The sequence below is a fragment of the Geotrypetes seraphini genome, chromosome 5 (genome assembly GCF_902459505.1).
Source record: "Geotrypetes seraphini chromosome 5, aGeoSer1.1, whole genome shotgun sequence".
Lineage (NCBI taxonomy): Eukaryota > Metazoa > Chordata > Amphibia > Gymnophiona > Dermophiidae > Geotrypetes > Geotrypetes seraphini.
Genome location: NC_047088.1, coordinates 143,593,887 through 143,609,873, shown reverse-complemented (window position 1 = coordinate 143,609,873; position 15,987 = coordinate 143,593,887). Strand labels below are relative to the sequence as shown.

The 15,987-nt window shown below is 44.2% G+C and overlaps 1 protein-coding gene across 2 annotated transcripts in view; it reads right to left on the bottom strand.

The window, feature by feature from the left end:
- The window catches only part of NDUFS1 (NADH:ubiquinone oxidoreductase core subunit S1), a 178,254-nt gene that overhangs the window by 14,966 nt on the left and 147,301 nt on the right, over nucleotides 1-15,987 (bottom strand). For both annotated transcript variants that reach the window (XM_033944300.1, XM_033944299.1), the window contains exons 17-18: nucleotides 1,238-1,372; nucleotides 1,063-1,135 (exon numbers count right to left, since the gene is read on the bottom strand). In XM_033944300.1, the coding sequence (XP_033800191.1) occupies nucleotides 1,063-1,135; nucleotides 1,238-1,372 (208 nt within the window). The remainder of the gene's footprint in view (nucleotides 1-1,062; nucleotides 1,136-1,237; nucleotides 1,373-15,987) is intronic.

The following is a 15,987-nucleotide window of genomic DNA, read 5'->3' as shown; positions in this document are numbered from 1 at the left end:
TGGAAACAATTATAAAAAATAAAATTGTGGAACATTTAGACAAACATCATTTAATGAGAGTCAGCATGGGTTCAGCCGAGGCAGATCTTGCCTCACCAATTTGCTTGATTTCTTTGAAGGTGTGAATACGCATGTGGATAAAGTGAGCCGGTTGATATAGTATATCTAGATTTTCAGAAAGCTTTTGACAGAGTTCCTCATGAGAGACTCCTGAGAAAATTAAAGACTCATGGGATAGGAGGCAAAGTTCAGTTGTGGATTAGGAATTGGTTATTGGATAGAGAACAGTGTTAAATGGTCATTTTTCTCAACGGAAGAGAGTAAACAGTGGAGTGCCACAGGGATCTGTACTGGGACCGGTGCTATTTAACTTATTTATAAACGATCTGGAAATTGGAACGACGAGTGAGGTGATTAAATTTGCAGATGACACTAAACCAGGGATCTCAAAGTCCCTCCTTGAGGGCCGCAATCCAGTCAGTTTTCAGGATTTCCCCAACGAATATGCATTGAAAGCAGTGCATGCACATAGATCCCATGCATATTCATTGGGGAAATCCTGAAAACCTGACTGGATTGCGGCCCTCAAGGAGGGACTTTGAGACCCCTGCACTAAACTGTTCATAATTGTTAAAACGCATGCAGATTGTGAAACATTGCAGGCCGACCTTAGGAAATTGGAAGACTGGGCGTCCAAGTGGCAGATGAAATTTAATGTGGACAAATGCAAAGTGAAGCATATTGGGAAGAATAAGCCAAATCACAGTTACCGAATGCTAGGGTCCACCTTCAGGGTTAGCGCCCAAGAAAGCCTATAACTAGAGAGTTCCATGTTCTGTGGAATTAGTATCTTGCATGCCCTCAGAGGACAGCAAGCATATATTCTCACGTGTGGGCGGCATCCATAGAACCCGGTATGGACACTGCCAAATGCACTATCACTTTAAATCTTTAGGCAGTGTCTATACCGCGTATGTGCCAGTGCCTTCCCCCTGACTTTGGCTCCCGGGACCATCAGTTCAGTAACAAATCTAACAAGCCAGCTAGACTTTGGATACTGACCTGTCCTGTAGAAATCCTTAATTGTGAGCTGAGGTGGAACAAGAGGGTCCATAAGAAGCTGCTGGTTCACAATCTGAAGAAAAGAGACATGGCATCAGGACAAGAACTGCCCTTCCGACATAATTGGATACTTAGCTCTGAAAAGTATCGAGTGGAAGTTTATGCTGGTTGGTACCTTGGACAGCTCAGTGGCCTGCTTGAAGTAGTTGGCTTCTTCAACATCATCATATCGAACCAGGTTAGGGGACACTTCTTGCAATCTGTTTCTTACTTGGTCCAGATCATCATAGGGGAGGGTTATGCCAGCTAGCTAGAGCACCCCAAACCAGCAAGGAAAACAGAGAAAAATACAACTCAATTAGGTTCTCTCCTAGAAGGAAAACACCAGGTGGTCAATATTTGCTTGGCATTTCAACGTATCTGGATATTCACCACCACTATCTGGATAATGAGTGGAGCTGAATATCCAGATACAGCAAGCAGTGCTGATATTTGAATATCTATTGTATTCAGAGAAACTGCTAGCCAGATAACTAAGGGGCCCTTTTGCTAAAGCTTAATGTGCGCTAAATGCTAAGAAGGTTTCCTAACCAGATAAAGACAAGAAGCAATTTTCCTGTCCTAAATTCATCTGGATAGTTATCCAATTAATGGTCTGAACAGGAAGATTAGGTTTTTACCTTTTATAATCTTCTTGTTAGTCCCTGTAAGATTCCATACTCTAGGTGTTCAATTCCTTCCCACAATCCGGGAGTTGCAGAAATCCAAACACTTTTCTGAGCATTTGCTCCTCCTACCTTAGAGAGTGAATTAGAGCCCCCTTCAGTTCAGTCCCAAAGCCAAGCAACCATCCCGGAACCAATCCAGGATAAAGAAGGGGACATAGGGGAACCTCACTGGCAACATTAACAATTCCTGTTTTGAACAGCTCTGCAAAATATAAAAACAAGTAATAAACAGGCAAAATGCAACACAAAAAAGACGTTGAGAAACAACTAACCTGCTGTGTGCAACGAGCACCTACATAAAATAGCCATTAGCAAGATGCATACTTACAGATGAGCGAACTGCTCCCAGGATCTCCCGACTTGCTGGAAGATCCTGAAGCCTGTAAGAAGAATAACTGAGGCAGAAAGAAAGCAGGCGATTCCAAAACAATGGAGCTTACACAGAGAGAGTGGGTCTTATGGAATCTTACAGGGACTAACATTAAGAAGATTACCGAAAGTTAAAACCTAATCTTCCATTCAGTTACGTCCTTTCCAGACTCCATACTCTAGGTCAGTGGTTCCTAACGCTGTCCTGGAGGACCACCAGGCCAATCAGGTTTTCGGGATAGACCTAATGAATATGCATGAGAGAGATCTGCATATAATGGAAGTGACAGGCATACAAATCTGCTCCATTCATACTCATTAGGGCTAGCCTGAAAACCCAATTGGCCTGGTGGTCCTCCATGACAGGGTTGGGAACCACTGCTCTAGGTGACGTACCAAAGCAACGGCAGCATTTAGGGAGGGATAGAAGAGCCTACCCACAACACTGAGGTTACAAAAACAGCATCAGAGCGAGCCGCCACATCCACTTGGTAAAATTGGGTAAAGGTATGAAGCGAGGACCAAGTAGCTGCCCTGCAAATTGCAGCTGGATGAAACGCTTGAGACTCCACCTATGAAGCAGCAATACATCTAGTTAAGTGGGGCCGTAGAGAAACCGGCAGCTGCCTACCGCAGGCGATGTAAGTCACAAAAATGGCCATACGAATACCATGGGCAATCGAAGACTTAGAAGCCGGTCCACCTGGCTGAGACGGATTAGTCAGGACTAAGAGATGAACAGACAGCTGAAAGTCTTCTCCAAACAGTGGAGAAAAACTCTCCTGATGTCCAATTTGCAGAAGATCTGATTCTTTCCTACTGATCCCGTGAAGTGAAACATAGGAAAACAAACCTCCTGAGCAACATGGAAATCGGAAACCACCTTTGATAGAAAAGAAGGTATTGTATGGAGAACCAGTCCCACTTCCATTATCCGTAGTGAGATAGATGACAGGAGACCATGGGAGACTTTTACAGGTTGTGAGACCTATTCCTGCATTTTGCTGGAGTTGCTGAAGTCACAGGCTAAGTTTCAATTCAGACTGGTTTCAATTCAGATGCTCGGATGCTACTGTGTGGCTATGTGAGTGTGTAAAACAGACTGTTCTTCTCAAGGACACAAAAGTGCTGTAAAGACAATAAGCTATTTAGCAGTGCTGAAAGGAAATGCAAGTCAGCAGGACACTCTATCCGGGAACCTAAGAACTGATAAAGAGATGCCAGGCTAATGTGCTGAGGCAATGATACTGATATACCCATGTGAAGAATGGAAACTTCAAGTAAGTTCCAGAAGTTATGTCTGTCAAGGGCTCCCCAGGGAAGAATGGAGGTGTGGACTAGGGGTGGGCTAGATAGACAGCAGATTTGTGTCAATAGGGTGATACATAATTACAGCCAGGGTCTTGTAAGACAAAGAAACTTTCTGTATAAAACATCCATGCTTTGGCAGAGTTTCTTTAGAGAAGCTGCGCCATACTTACAGAAATGGCACTCTGTATGAGTTTTTTTTCTTCTCTCCATTGTATACATCCAAACTGATTTATTTCTGATTTGCCAAATGCTACTATAATACTTATTACTAGAATAAAAAGTTATTTGCTTTGGAATATACAAAGTAAGCCTTGTGTTTTTCCTTTTCGACAGATCCCCAGTAAGGTAAAGTAAGCAGCTTTTATTTCAGTAGAAAGGACTCACTGCATGAAAGAGCCTGAAGCTCCAAAATACACCGTGCTGAGACAACAGTGACCAGAAAGACATTTTATTATCAGATCCAAAAGAAAAGCATCCTTCAGTGGCTCGAATGGGGCTTCCACAAGGTTCTGCAGAACGAAGTTAAGATTACGGAAAGAAAGACGCAAGGGAGGTCGCAAGCGAAGATCCCCTGTCAGAAACTTAGTCGCGTTAGGATGAGCAGTAAGCGAATTGGAACCCCTATGTGCTCAGAAGCATGAAAAGCCTGCTACCTAAACCTTAAAGGAGGTCACAGCTAAACTCGTATCCAAGCCCGCAAGAAAAAGACAAGACAGAACCACCAGAATGGGAGCCTGCTCCAGCTCTCCCAGGTCCTTGGCACACCACTAATGGAAAGACTGGCATAAGAAGCCAAAGTAGAGGTTTTCTTAGACTTAAAAAACGTTGAAAATGACCACCTCAAAAAACTGCGCTCCATGAAAGCTGAGCACTCAAGAGCCATGCCAAAAAACCAAAGTGCCAAGGGGTCTCCATGGGTACCAGACTGACTGAGAAGGTCGCGAAAAGGAAGCTTTCGCTTCTCGTCCTGAAGACATACAAGATCTGCATACCATGGAAGACTACGTCAATCTGGAGTCACTAGGATCACTAGGCCGGGATACGACATTATCCAGTGGAAGAATTGACCAACCAGAGGCCACGGAGGGAACACATAAAGGAGGTCATGAGCCAGCCAGGGCAGAACCAAGGCATCCAGACCTAAACTTGCGCACTCTGTTCTTCGACTAAAGAAGTGCCTGACCTTCGAGGTCCTGGCTGAAGCCATCACGTCCGTATGAGAAAATGGCAGGGAGAACTAGAAGCACCAAGACTTCAATCAAGACCAGCATTCCAGTCACCGAAGGGATCCAGGGGATGGCCACGGCCTATGTACAGGAGGAGGATGACCCAGGATGGTGGACAGAGGTCTCTGTGCAGACCAAGGCCATTCTCCAGCAGAACACTACAGTCTCCACATAGACAGAAGAGATGGGCCAGCTAGACGGAGAATCTTACAGGAACTGAGGAGCCTAAGGGAGGAGGTGAAGCGCTTAAGAAGCATCCGGGAAGACGAGGCCTTCATCGACGGAGTCATCCAGGAGCTGTCCCAAATCACCAAACATGTGCAAGACAAGACCATCCTCGAGACGCCCAAACCGACCAAATCTACAGCTTTGAAACCAACGACTGGGGTACAGGAAGAGGCTGGAGACGCTGACTCCTGACAGCTGGTAACCTCCTCCACAGGCAAGCACAGAAGACCTTCCTCTTTTTTTGTTCCTTTTTCTTACAAAGAGGCCGTTTTACATCAACCCCAAAAATCACCCTGAGGAACATATTCCAGCTTTTACAGGAAGGAACTGCCAATGAGGAACAGGAAGATGTCCAACAGATGGCTCTGGTTCCAGGGACAACAGTTCAGCCCCCCCCCCCCCCCCCCCCCGAAGAAGCATAGAGTGGTAGTCATTGGGGACTCTCTGCTGAGGGGCACCGAGGGACCTATTTGCAGACCGGATATGCAATCAAGAGAGGTTTGCTGTCTACCAGGAGCCAGAATCCGAGATGTCACCGCCTGCCTAGATAGACTTATCAAGCCCCAAGACCACTTACCCATGCTTCTCATCCACGTCAGAACAAACGACACTGCCAGGAACATCCCGGAGACTATACCTGAAGACTTTGGAGCCCTGGGTGAGAAGCTGAGGATGGAAACGCAGGTGGTCTTCTCCTCGATCCTCCCAGTGAGAGGTAAGGGAAGAGCCAGGGAAGAACGTATCCAGAGGACAAACGAGTGGCTACACGGATGGTGCAAGATGAACTTCGGATTCCTAAACCATGGAGAGGCACTGCAGGGACTACAGGGATCAGATGGACTCCACCTGACTAGAAGGGGTAAGAACGTCCTTGGACACCGACTAGCCCGCCTGCTTCGTAGGGCTTTAAACTAGATAAGTTGGGGGAGGGTACCCACTCACGTACCGACAAGGTAAGGAACCATCCTGGCAAGGTAAGTTGCAACTCCATTTCTGAGTCCGAGGTAAGTACACACGTTGAAAACAATACTATAGGAGGAACACTAACTCAGGGGGGAAATTCTCCACAGGGACTTAGCAAACATAAGGTATGGAGGGCTATGTACGTTAATGCACACAGTTTAGGCAATAAAATTCTGGAATTAGAGACAGAAATAAGGCACGCCGACCTGGTGGCGATATCCGAGACTTGGTTCACGGATTCACATGGGTGGGATATGGCAATACCGGGATACGAGAGGGCAAATTAGGAGGAGGGGTAGCACTATACACTAAAGAGGACATCAAAGTTACCAGAATCGCAGATGTCAAGTACACCGGGGAATACCTCTGGGTGAACCTGGCCAGGGGACATGACAAATGTCTGTATCTTGGTCTAGTATAAAGACCTCCAAGACAACAGGAAGACAAGGATATAGAATTAATCGAAGACAGAGAACATCACTTTGTGTGGGGACATCAATATGCCTGATGCAGATTGGAACAAACTTTCCGCCACGACCAGCGGCAGCAGAAGGCTATTAACCTCCATAAAGGGAGCACGCCTCAAACAAAATGTTTTGGAGCCAATTAGGGATCAGGCGATACTGGACCTGGTACTCACCAACGGAGAAAGTGTTACAGAGGTTTCAGTAGGCGACACTTTGGCCTCCAGTGATCACAACACGGTATGTATGGTTCAACCTCAGGAAAGTTTTCACTAGATCAAATACATCAACAAAGGTCGTCAACTTTAAGGGCACTTACTTCAAAAGCATGGGAGATTTTGTCCATCGGGCGCTACAAAATCAAGCCGGAACAGATAATGTAGAGGTAATGTGGTCAACTCTGAAATTTACCCTACACGAAGCAACCAACCGCTATATAAAAACAGTAAGTAAACCGCGGAGAAACAATAAACCTTAGTGGTTCTCTGCGGAGATCTTGGACCTTGTAAAAAAGAAGAAAAAGAGCATTTATCTCCTGCAAACAATTAGGAAAACGAGAGACTAAGGAAGAATATCTGGCCAAGTTTAAAGCTGTCAAAATAGCAGTCAGAGAGGCCAAACTCTGAATGGAAGAGAATCTGGCGAACAATATTAAGAAGGGGGATAAATCCTTTTTCAGGTATATTAGTGACAGAAAAAGAAACACAGATGGGATAGTATGCCTTAGGAAACCAGACAGGAATTATGTAGAATCGGATCCCAATAAAGCTGAACTACTAAATGAATACTTCTGCTCAGTCTTTACCTGCGAGGCGTCAGGGTCCGATCCACAGTTGCAGACAAGGGAAAGCTCAGAAGACCTGTTTCAAAATTTCGAGTTTACGCCCAGTAACATCTACTGTGAATTATCTAGACTCAAACTGAATAAAGCCATGGGACCAGACAATCTACACCCCAGGATGCTTAGGGAGTTGAGTGATATCCTGGCGGAACCGTTATCCACGCTCTTCAATCTCTCCCTAAGTACAGGAAGAATCCCGTTGGACTGGAAAACAGCTAACGTCATTCCACTCCACAAAAAGGGATCAGGACGGAGGATGCGAATTATAGACCGGTGAGTCTCACCTCGATAGTGAGTAAACTTATAGAAACACTAATCACACACAAGTTAGATACGATCCTGAATGAGGAGAATCTGCAAGATCCCCATCAACATGGATTTACAAAGGGAAGGTCCTGCCAATCCAATCTAATCAGCTTCTTTGATTGGGTAACAAGAAAGCTGGATATGGGGGAGTCCCTGGATGTCGTGTACTTGGACTTCAGTAAAACTTTCGATAGCATCCACACCGCAGGTTATTGAGCAAAATGAGTTTGATGGGATTAGGTGAAACATTAACTGAATGGGTTAAAGACTGGCTTAGAGGTAGACTTCAGAGGGTGGTGGTGAACGGTACCCTCTCTGAAACGTCAGAGGGCTCAGTCTTGGGCCCGATCCTATTTAACATCTTCAGGGGCTTCGAGGTAAAATTACATTATTTGCCGAGGATGCCAAACTATGCAACATAGTGGGCGAAAGCACAGTGCCAGACAGTATGACACAGGACCTACTCTTACTGGAACATTGGTCCACGACTTGGCAACTAAGTTTCAATGCCAAAAAGTGTAAGGCGTGATCCTGGAGGACTGGAAGATAGCCAACGTTATGCCCATCTTTAAAAAAGGATCAAGAGGTGACCCGGGAAACTACAGACCGGTGAGTCTGACCTCAGTTCTGGGGAAAATGGCAGAAGCACTGATAAAAGAAAACATCGATGAACATCTTGAAAGAAATGAACTTCTGATAACCAGCCAACATGGTTTCTGCAGGGGGAGATCATGCCTGACTAACTTATTGCACTTCTTCGAGGGAATTAACAAACGGATGGACAGGAGACCCCATAGACATCATATACCTAGATTTCCAGAAAGCCTTTGACAAGGTGCCTCATGAACATCTGCTCCGGAAACTGAAGAACCATGGGGTGGACGGAGACATACATAGATGGATCAGAAACTGGTTAGCGGGTAGGAAACAGAGGGTAGGGGTGAAGGGCCACTACTCGGACTGGCAGCAGAAATCCATACAGATCTTACACCCTAAATGGCGAGACCTTAGCAAGGACTACAGCAGAACGAGACTTGGGGGTAATCATTAGTGAAGACATGAAGATGGCCTATCAAGTGGAGAAAGCTTCATCCAAGGCTAGACAAATGATGGGTTGTATCCGTAGAAGTTTCGTCAGCCGGAAGCCATAATGCCATTGTACAGATCCATAGTGAGACCTCATCTGGAATATTGTATACAGTTCTGGAGGCCACATTACCAAAAAGATGTGCTGAGAGTTGAGTTGGTTCAGCGAATGGCAACCAGGATGGTCTCAGGACTCAAGAATCTGCCGTGTGAGGAACGGCTGGGTAAGTTGCAGCTATACTCACTCGAGGAACGCAGAGAGAGGGGAGACATGATTGAGACGTTCAAATATGTCACAGGCCGTATCAAGGTGGAAGAAGATATCTTTTTTCTTAAAGGACCCACAACAACAAGAGGGCATCCATTGAAAATCAGGGGTGGGAAACTTCATGACGACACCAGGAAGTATTTCTTCACCGAAAGGGTAGTTGATCACTGGAATGATCTTCCACTGCAGGTAATCTAGGCCAGCAGCGTGCCAGATTTTTTAGAAAAAATGGGATAAGCATGTGGGATCTCTTCATGGAAGAAATTAGGGGGGTGGGTCATTAGGTTGGGCAGACTTGATGGGCCGTGGCCATTTTCTGCCATCATTTTCTATGTTTCTATGTGGCAGGCCGCAACACTGCACGATAAGATGGAATGCTCTTGGCGAGAGAGACCATTCTCCCAGGTCCAGGACTTGTCGACTGAGGAAAGAGACAGAAGATGTATCTCTGCCCAGCGAAACAGTATGCGAGTTTCCTGGACCAAGGGAGTGCTTCTAGTGCCCCGTGATGAGTTGCATACGCCATTGTTGGAAAAGATTCATACTTCTTTCCCTGCCAGAGTGGGCAGGAGAGCGAGAAAATGCCAGCCGAAAAGCCCGAAGCTCCAGACGAATGATCAACCAACACTTCTGATGTTGTAGTCCACAACCCCCAAATAAAGTGGTCCCCGCAGAAAGAACCCCAGCCTAACAGGCTGGCATCTATCATGAGTGAATCACTGTGTGTCCAAAGAGGTTTGCCCCAATGGAGAGCCTCCCCCTGAAGCCACCAGCAGAGACTGTTGCGAGCCGATTCCATCCAGACTTCATTATTAATAACTGGCATATTTATCAGTCATTTTTAGCTCTTTTCTACCTCTTTCTCACCTTTCTCTTTACTTTTAAAAACCTATCAAATTTCCATCTTCTTTCACCCATTAGCTCTCTGATTCCCCATCTCACTCCCTCCTCAATCCTCCATTCCCTTTCACATTTAATTTACTCCCCATTATATTTCTACCCTCTGTAATCATTATCCTCTGAAACATTTCCTTGCCACCCCTCTCCTGGTCTCTCCAATAGGAGTTCCACCATTCCCGGTGTCTTCCTCCTTCTACTCTAGCATCCGCTCCCTCTCTTCACCCTCCCCCCGGCCCTCCTAACCTGGAATCTCCCTCTCCCTTCTCTCTTCCCTCCACCATCCCTTACTCCCATTGTGCGGCATCTATCCATCACTCCATTCTGCTCTTGGATCCAACATCTCCCTCTTTCTCCCCTCTCCACCTACTGTGTCTCTCTCCCTCCCTCTCATACACCTCAATGTCCAACAACTCTCTCTCTCCCTCCCTCCCTTGTTCCCTAGGACCAACATCTCTCTTCATCCTCCCATGCAGCATTCTCTCTTTTTCTCTGCCAAGTCCAACATCTTTCCTTCCCCTCCACTCTCTAAGTCCATTTCTCCCTCTCTCCCACCTCTATACCCATTTCTCTCTCATCCCTCTTGCAACAATTTCTTTCCTTTCCTCCCCAATCTCATCCCTCCTGCAATAATTTTCTTTCCTTCCTTCCCTCCTCCCCAACCCCACTCACAAATAACATACATTGCTCTCTCTTGCTTCAATGGGTTAGCAGCGGCAATGATTCATACACATTTGCCTGCAGCTAACCTGAAAGCCTCTCCTCTGTCGTGTCCCACCCGGCAGAAACAGGAAGTTCTGACAGAGGGTGGGATGCAGCAGAGGAGAGGCTTCCGTGTTTGCAGCAGGTAGCATGCAGGACTATGGCAGTTCAACCTGCTCCCCAACACAGGAGGCAAAATGAATTTCAGGGGTGGTGATGTCAGTAGTGAATGAAAGAGGACAGGAGACCCATGTGGCACTACGTACCCTTCCCACCAGCGATTTGCATAACCCTCGGGTATGCACACTGCATGTTGAGAACCTCTGGGCTAAGGAACTATAGAGGGAATGTTTATTAAAAACTTTATATACCGCACAACAGCCTAAAAGGATCCAAGCGGTTTACAAACAGATATAGGTGCTTTACAAGTAGGCTGGAGTAAAGACTTAAAAGTAGCTTTAAAAAAGTGGCTTTTAGCATGGATTTGAATATTGCTTGGAGCCTGACATATCGAGTCAGGCAATTTGTTCCGGGAAGGTGCAGCAAAGTAGAAGGGACAGAGTTGGAAGTTCGCAGTAGAGGACAAGGGTACAGTCAAGAGAGACTTATCCAATGAACGGAGTCCCCGGGGAGGGGTAGAGGGAGAGACAAGAGAAGAGATACTGAGGAGCTGCAGAGTAAATACGCTTACATGTCAGTAAGAGAAGTTTGAACTATGTACAGAATGGACAGGGAGCCAATGAAGTGACTTGAAGAGAGGGATCATTTGAGCATGACGACACTGGCAGAATAAGAGGTGTGCAGACTGTATCTGCTATTATAATGGTGATATAATCAGAACTGGTCTGTTTTTATTTCCCCTTTACCTCCATCTACTGGTTGAAGGATATAACCCACTGTGCAGACTGATTTAGTTGGATGAAAAGGAAATGCAAAAATTTCAGGCTTTCGGTGGCAAGCACCTCAATAGTTTCTAAATGGCCAGAGGCATTATAATTGCTTGTAAGGAATATCCAACTGTACTTTAAACACCAAATATTATACAAAAAAATGTGAATATGATAAAAAAAATCATGCATAACTTTTCTAGTCACAAGAAACTGAAACACATGAAAGCCCATTTCGGATAGGTTGTTGAGAATGGAACTAAGACAACCAGGTTGAGTCACATTAAGTTCCCCCCTGTATCTTATTTTGTTATGCTTTTTGTACCCCGCTTAGTATTCAAATAGCAAGAATGCAGTGTTATGCATTTTAATAAATGAAATGAAAATTTTTTTTTACAGCATTATGCCAAATGTGGAACCTTTTGCAAAATACGTATAAGATGTGCAATGCTGAGTGCACAGGTATTTGCTAGCACATCCAGTGGAAGAATCCATTTTACAAATACTATACAGATATGCACAAAAACTGCATCAAAACTTGGCACCTTCCATATTCTGGCACTTATATCTATGAATTAGTAAAATGGCTCCACTAGATAGATAAGTGCCATCACTTAACTTCTGATGTTACATTTTTAAATTTAAATTCAGAATTGTAATTTTAAATACGGTATTAAGGAGAATTACTTTTTTAATTCCTCAAGTAAAGCTGAGGGAATATGTGTGTTTCTGAGCTGATGCAAAACCCAATGGTGAGATGTGTCTGCACATGTATTCCCACTGTAAGATGGTGAAAAAAATGTATAAATATTTGGTCTGCCTATGCCATGTCCCCTGTGCTTTTAAAATGCTGTATTGTGGGAGCAAATTAGCTACTGGGTCTATTTTATTGGTTATTTTTTAACTTTGTATTTAAAGATTGCTTTGCTTTTATACTGTACATTATCTTGGGCAAAACATTTTAATTTGAGAAAAAATAATAAATTTCTATAAACAAACAAATAAAATACTCTTGCATGAGTGAGGTTCATTACTGTTATTGAAATACATAAAGTTAACCTATTTGGAAACAATACTCCTGAAATACAGAACCCATTTGTAAAAAAAACAAACAAACCAGGGTCATTTCTGTCACCACAAGTATATTATACTAATTCTTAAGTGTCATAAGAAAGGTCTCATCAACATTGGCTCTAATTTGGTAGGCCCATACGACCTGGTGGTTTCACCTGACTACACTAATTTTTTGCTACATTAAATCAAATACCGTATTTTTTGCTCCACAAGATGTACTTTTTTTCCACCTAAAAGTCAGTGGAAATGTCGGTGCATCTTATACAGGGAAGATTCAAATTTTTTAACCCCCCCCCCCCCGCCCCGGTGTACCTTTTTAAATGCCCTCCCCCCATCATAGTATCTTCCCCCACCACCCCGTACTGTCATACCTTTTTACACCGCTGGACCACAAGGCTATAAGCAGCATGTAAAAAGGTACAACGGGGGGTGAGGGGGTTATAGGCAACATGCTTTATTTTTGCACTCTTTGAGAACTCCAGCACTGCGTTAGAGAGGAGCTTCAGGTGATATGCTGCTTGTATTAGAGCACTATAAGAACTCCTGTGTTATATAGGAGCTATAAGTGTGCATTTGCTTTGTATGAGAACTCCAGTTTATGTTAGAAAGGAAGTTCAGTTATATCCTGCGTATGTTAGAGCTGCACGAGTATAGCCTGTTGTGTATGTTTTATAAATGAGAAACTGACTATATTTATAAATACCAATGGTAAGAGAGCGAATGCCATCCAAAAAATTGCTCAGAAAAAGTGAAACTCTGAAGGGAGGTGGACACCTTCCCTTGATAAAAGAGTTTACCATCCAATCATTGCATTGCTTTAAAAGACAACACTCTCTGACCAGGTAGGACTTCAATTGTGTAACAAAGATACTTGTTACACAATTGAACAATTGAAGTCCTACCTGGTCAGAGAGTGTTGTCTTTTAAAGCAATGCAATGATTGGATGGTAAACTCTTTTATCAAGGGAAGGTGTCCACCTCCCTTCAGAGTTTCACTTTTTCTGAGCAATTTTTTGGATGGCATTCGCTCTCTTACCATTGGTATTTATAAATATAGTCAGTTTCTCATTTATATCACATTTATTTCACTGACTAGTGTATATATATATTTCCCTGTAAACCTTTTTTGACGGTGTTGTGTATGTTTGGCAGAGATTTAATTTCTTACAGCCTGGGGGTGACAGGCAAGAGGAGCAGTTAAATGAGTAGTCAGTGGTTCACAGCTCTGAAATGTGCATGACACCCTGGAATTCCTGCAACCTATTTCTCAGCCATTCAGCGAGAGCACTTCCTACGCTAGGTAACAGTCTCCTCCAAGGAAATTCACTTAAGCCACTCCCATTCAAGAAGACAAGGCTGCACTTCCTTCTCATTCTGTCCTGTACTTACAACTCTCTCTTTCTCTTCCCCTCTGTCGCTTTTACTTTAATTCTTTCACTGCTGTAGGATTCTTGGATGGTTGTCATGCACAACAAAACTGCTTTCTAACTGGCAGGTGACAGGGGAGTGTTATAAAAAGTTACGGTGCAGAGCCTGACAGGGAAGGGGGGAGCCTAGCAGGGAGTGAAGGTGGCCGGGTGTAGAGCTTAGTATATATTAGTACACAATTTGGTTCAGAATGTTTTTTTTCTTGTTTTTCTCCTTTAAATCTAGAGTGCATCTTATGGTCAGGTGAGTCTTACGGTACCCAGTTTTAAAGTATGTATTTGGATGCTGGGTTACTGGAGTTCCAAGTAACAAAGAGCTGATATATTTTCCTTACTTTAGTTTCTTATAAGTAATATAATAGCACTTTTCTATAATCCAGTTAATGGAGGGAAATCTCCAACTGTATCATGCGAGAGTTTAGGAAAAAAAAAACAACTGTCCATACTATAAATTAGTTTAAGTGAAATTCAGAAATAATTTTCAGTAAGCATTTCAGTTGAGTCCAAAGAATAACTTGTTGAAAAAACTGTATGCATGGGGAAGATAGCTGCCTTACTGTAGTTACTGCAATTGGAAAAAATGGTTTTTTCTATGTAAGGTATTTAAGTGATGCAACAATCAACGGCTCAAAGTGGCTTTGTGTGAGCCTAGCAAGAATAATGTTGAAGTATTAGGCCAGAGGTCATTTCTTTTTGTGCTCCTAACTCAGTTGATTTTAGATTGAAACAATTTGCTTTTGTTTTTTCAGAAGTGACTAAGTAGGAGAGCTGTTGACTCAGGCATACTTGAAATAAGACAGAGAAGAAGGGTTGTGTAGCAGTCAGGTGATTGATAATGTCTGAATGTTTCTTTTTTATGCATGAGAATAGCTTGTTGTGTTTTTTTGTTATGCATGATTGATAGTTTGCTTTACTGTCACATTTTAAGGCACTCCTTTCTTTCTTACCTAAATAACCACTTCAATTTGATTACAAAAGTGGTACATTAAATAATAAACAGTAGTATTACTGTCTTTGCATGTGTGCTAACCTTTGCACTACCTACTTATATATGCTACCGTGTTTCCCCGAAAATAAGATAGTGTCTTATATTCATTTGGGGGCCCCAAAAAGGCACTAGGTCTTATTTTCGGGTAGGGCTTATTTTTTTTCATGTATATGATCATCTCTCCCTTCCTCTCCTTCACCACAATTCTTCCTCTTTGCTTTCCCCCACATGTGCAACATCTTTCCTTCCCTCTCACCCATCCCCTTGTGCCTTCCCTCTGCAGGATCTTTCTATTCCTCCATCCCTCCCATCCCCTGTGCAGCAGAACCCTTGCCCAGCTTCCATCCTTCCCTTCCATCCCTCATGCAGCAGAATCCTTTGCCCAGCTTCCAACCTTCCCTCCCCCTCCCATCCCCCTGTGCAGCAGAACCCTTGCCCAGCTTTCATCCTTCCTTCCCTCCCTCCCATCCCTCGTGCAATAGAACCACTGAGCACCCATCGCTGTCCCCGCCGCTGATGACCCTCCATCCTTCCCTCCTAACTGATCCCCACCGACTGCAACCATAAATACCTTGCTGCAGAGGAGCGTCGGGCCAGCACTACTCACAGGCTTCGTCATCAGTACACAGATGGCCCCAGCGAGACGACCGTGAAGCAGCCTGTGAGTGTTGCTGACCCGACGTTCCTCTGCAGCAAGGTATTTATGGTCACGGTCAGCAGGGATCGGTTGGGAGGGAAGGAAGTAGGGTCAGGGAGGGTTCGGCTGTGTGACCGGGGCGGGGGGAAGCACCCCTGCCTACAGCTAGGGCTTATTTTCAGGGGTAGGGCTTATATTAAGACCTACTCTGAAAATATACTAATGCAAGGAGCCTAAGAATCAAAATGGGGGAATTAGAAGCCATAGCCAATGCAGAGAACATAGATATCATTGGAATCTCTGAAACATGGTTGAATGAGGAAAGCAAATGGGATACAGCACTGCCAGGGTACAAGCTCTATCGCCAGGATAGGTCAGGACAGAAAGGAGGTGGAATAACACTATACATAAAAGAAAGCATACAATCGGCAAGAATGGACACAGCAGAGACAACCAACAAGCTAGAATCGCTATGGGTTAAAATACCAGGAAGGAAAGGGCCTGAAATAAAGATGGGCCTATA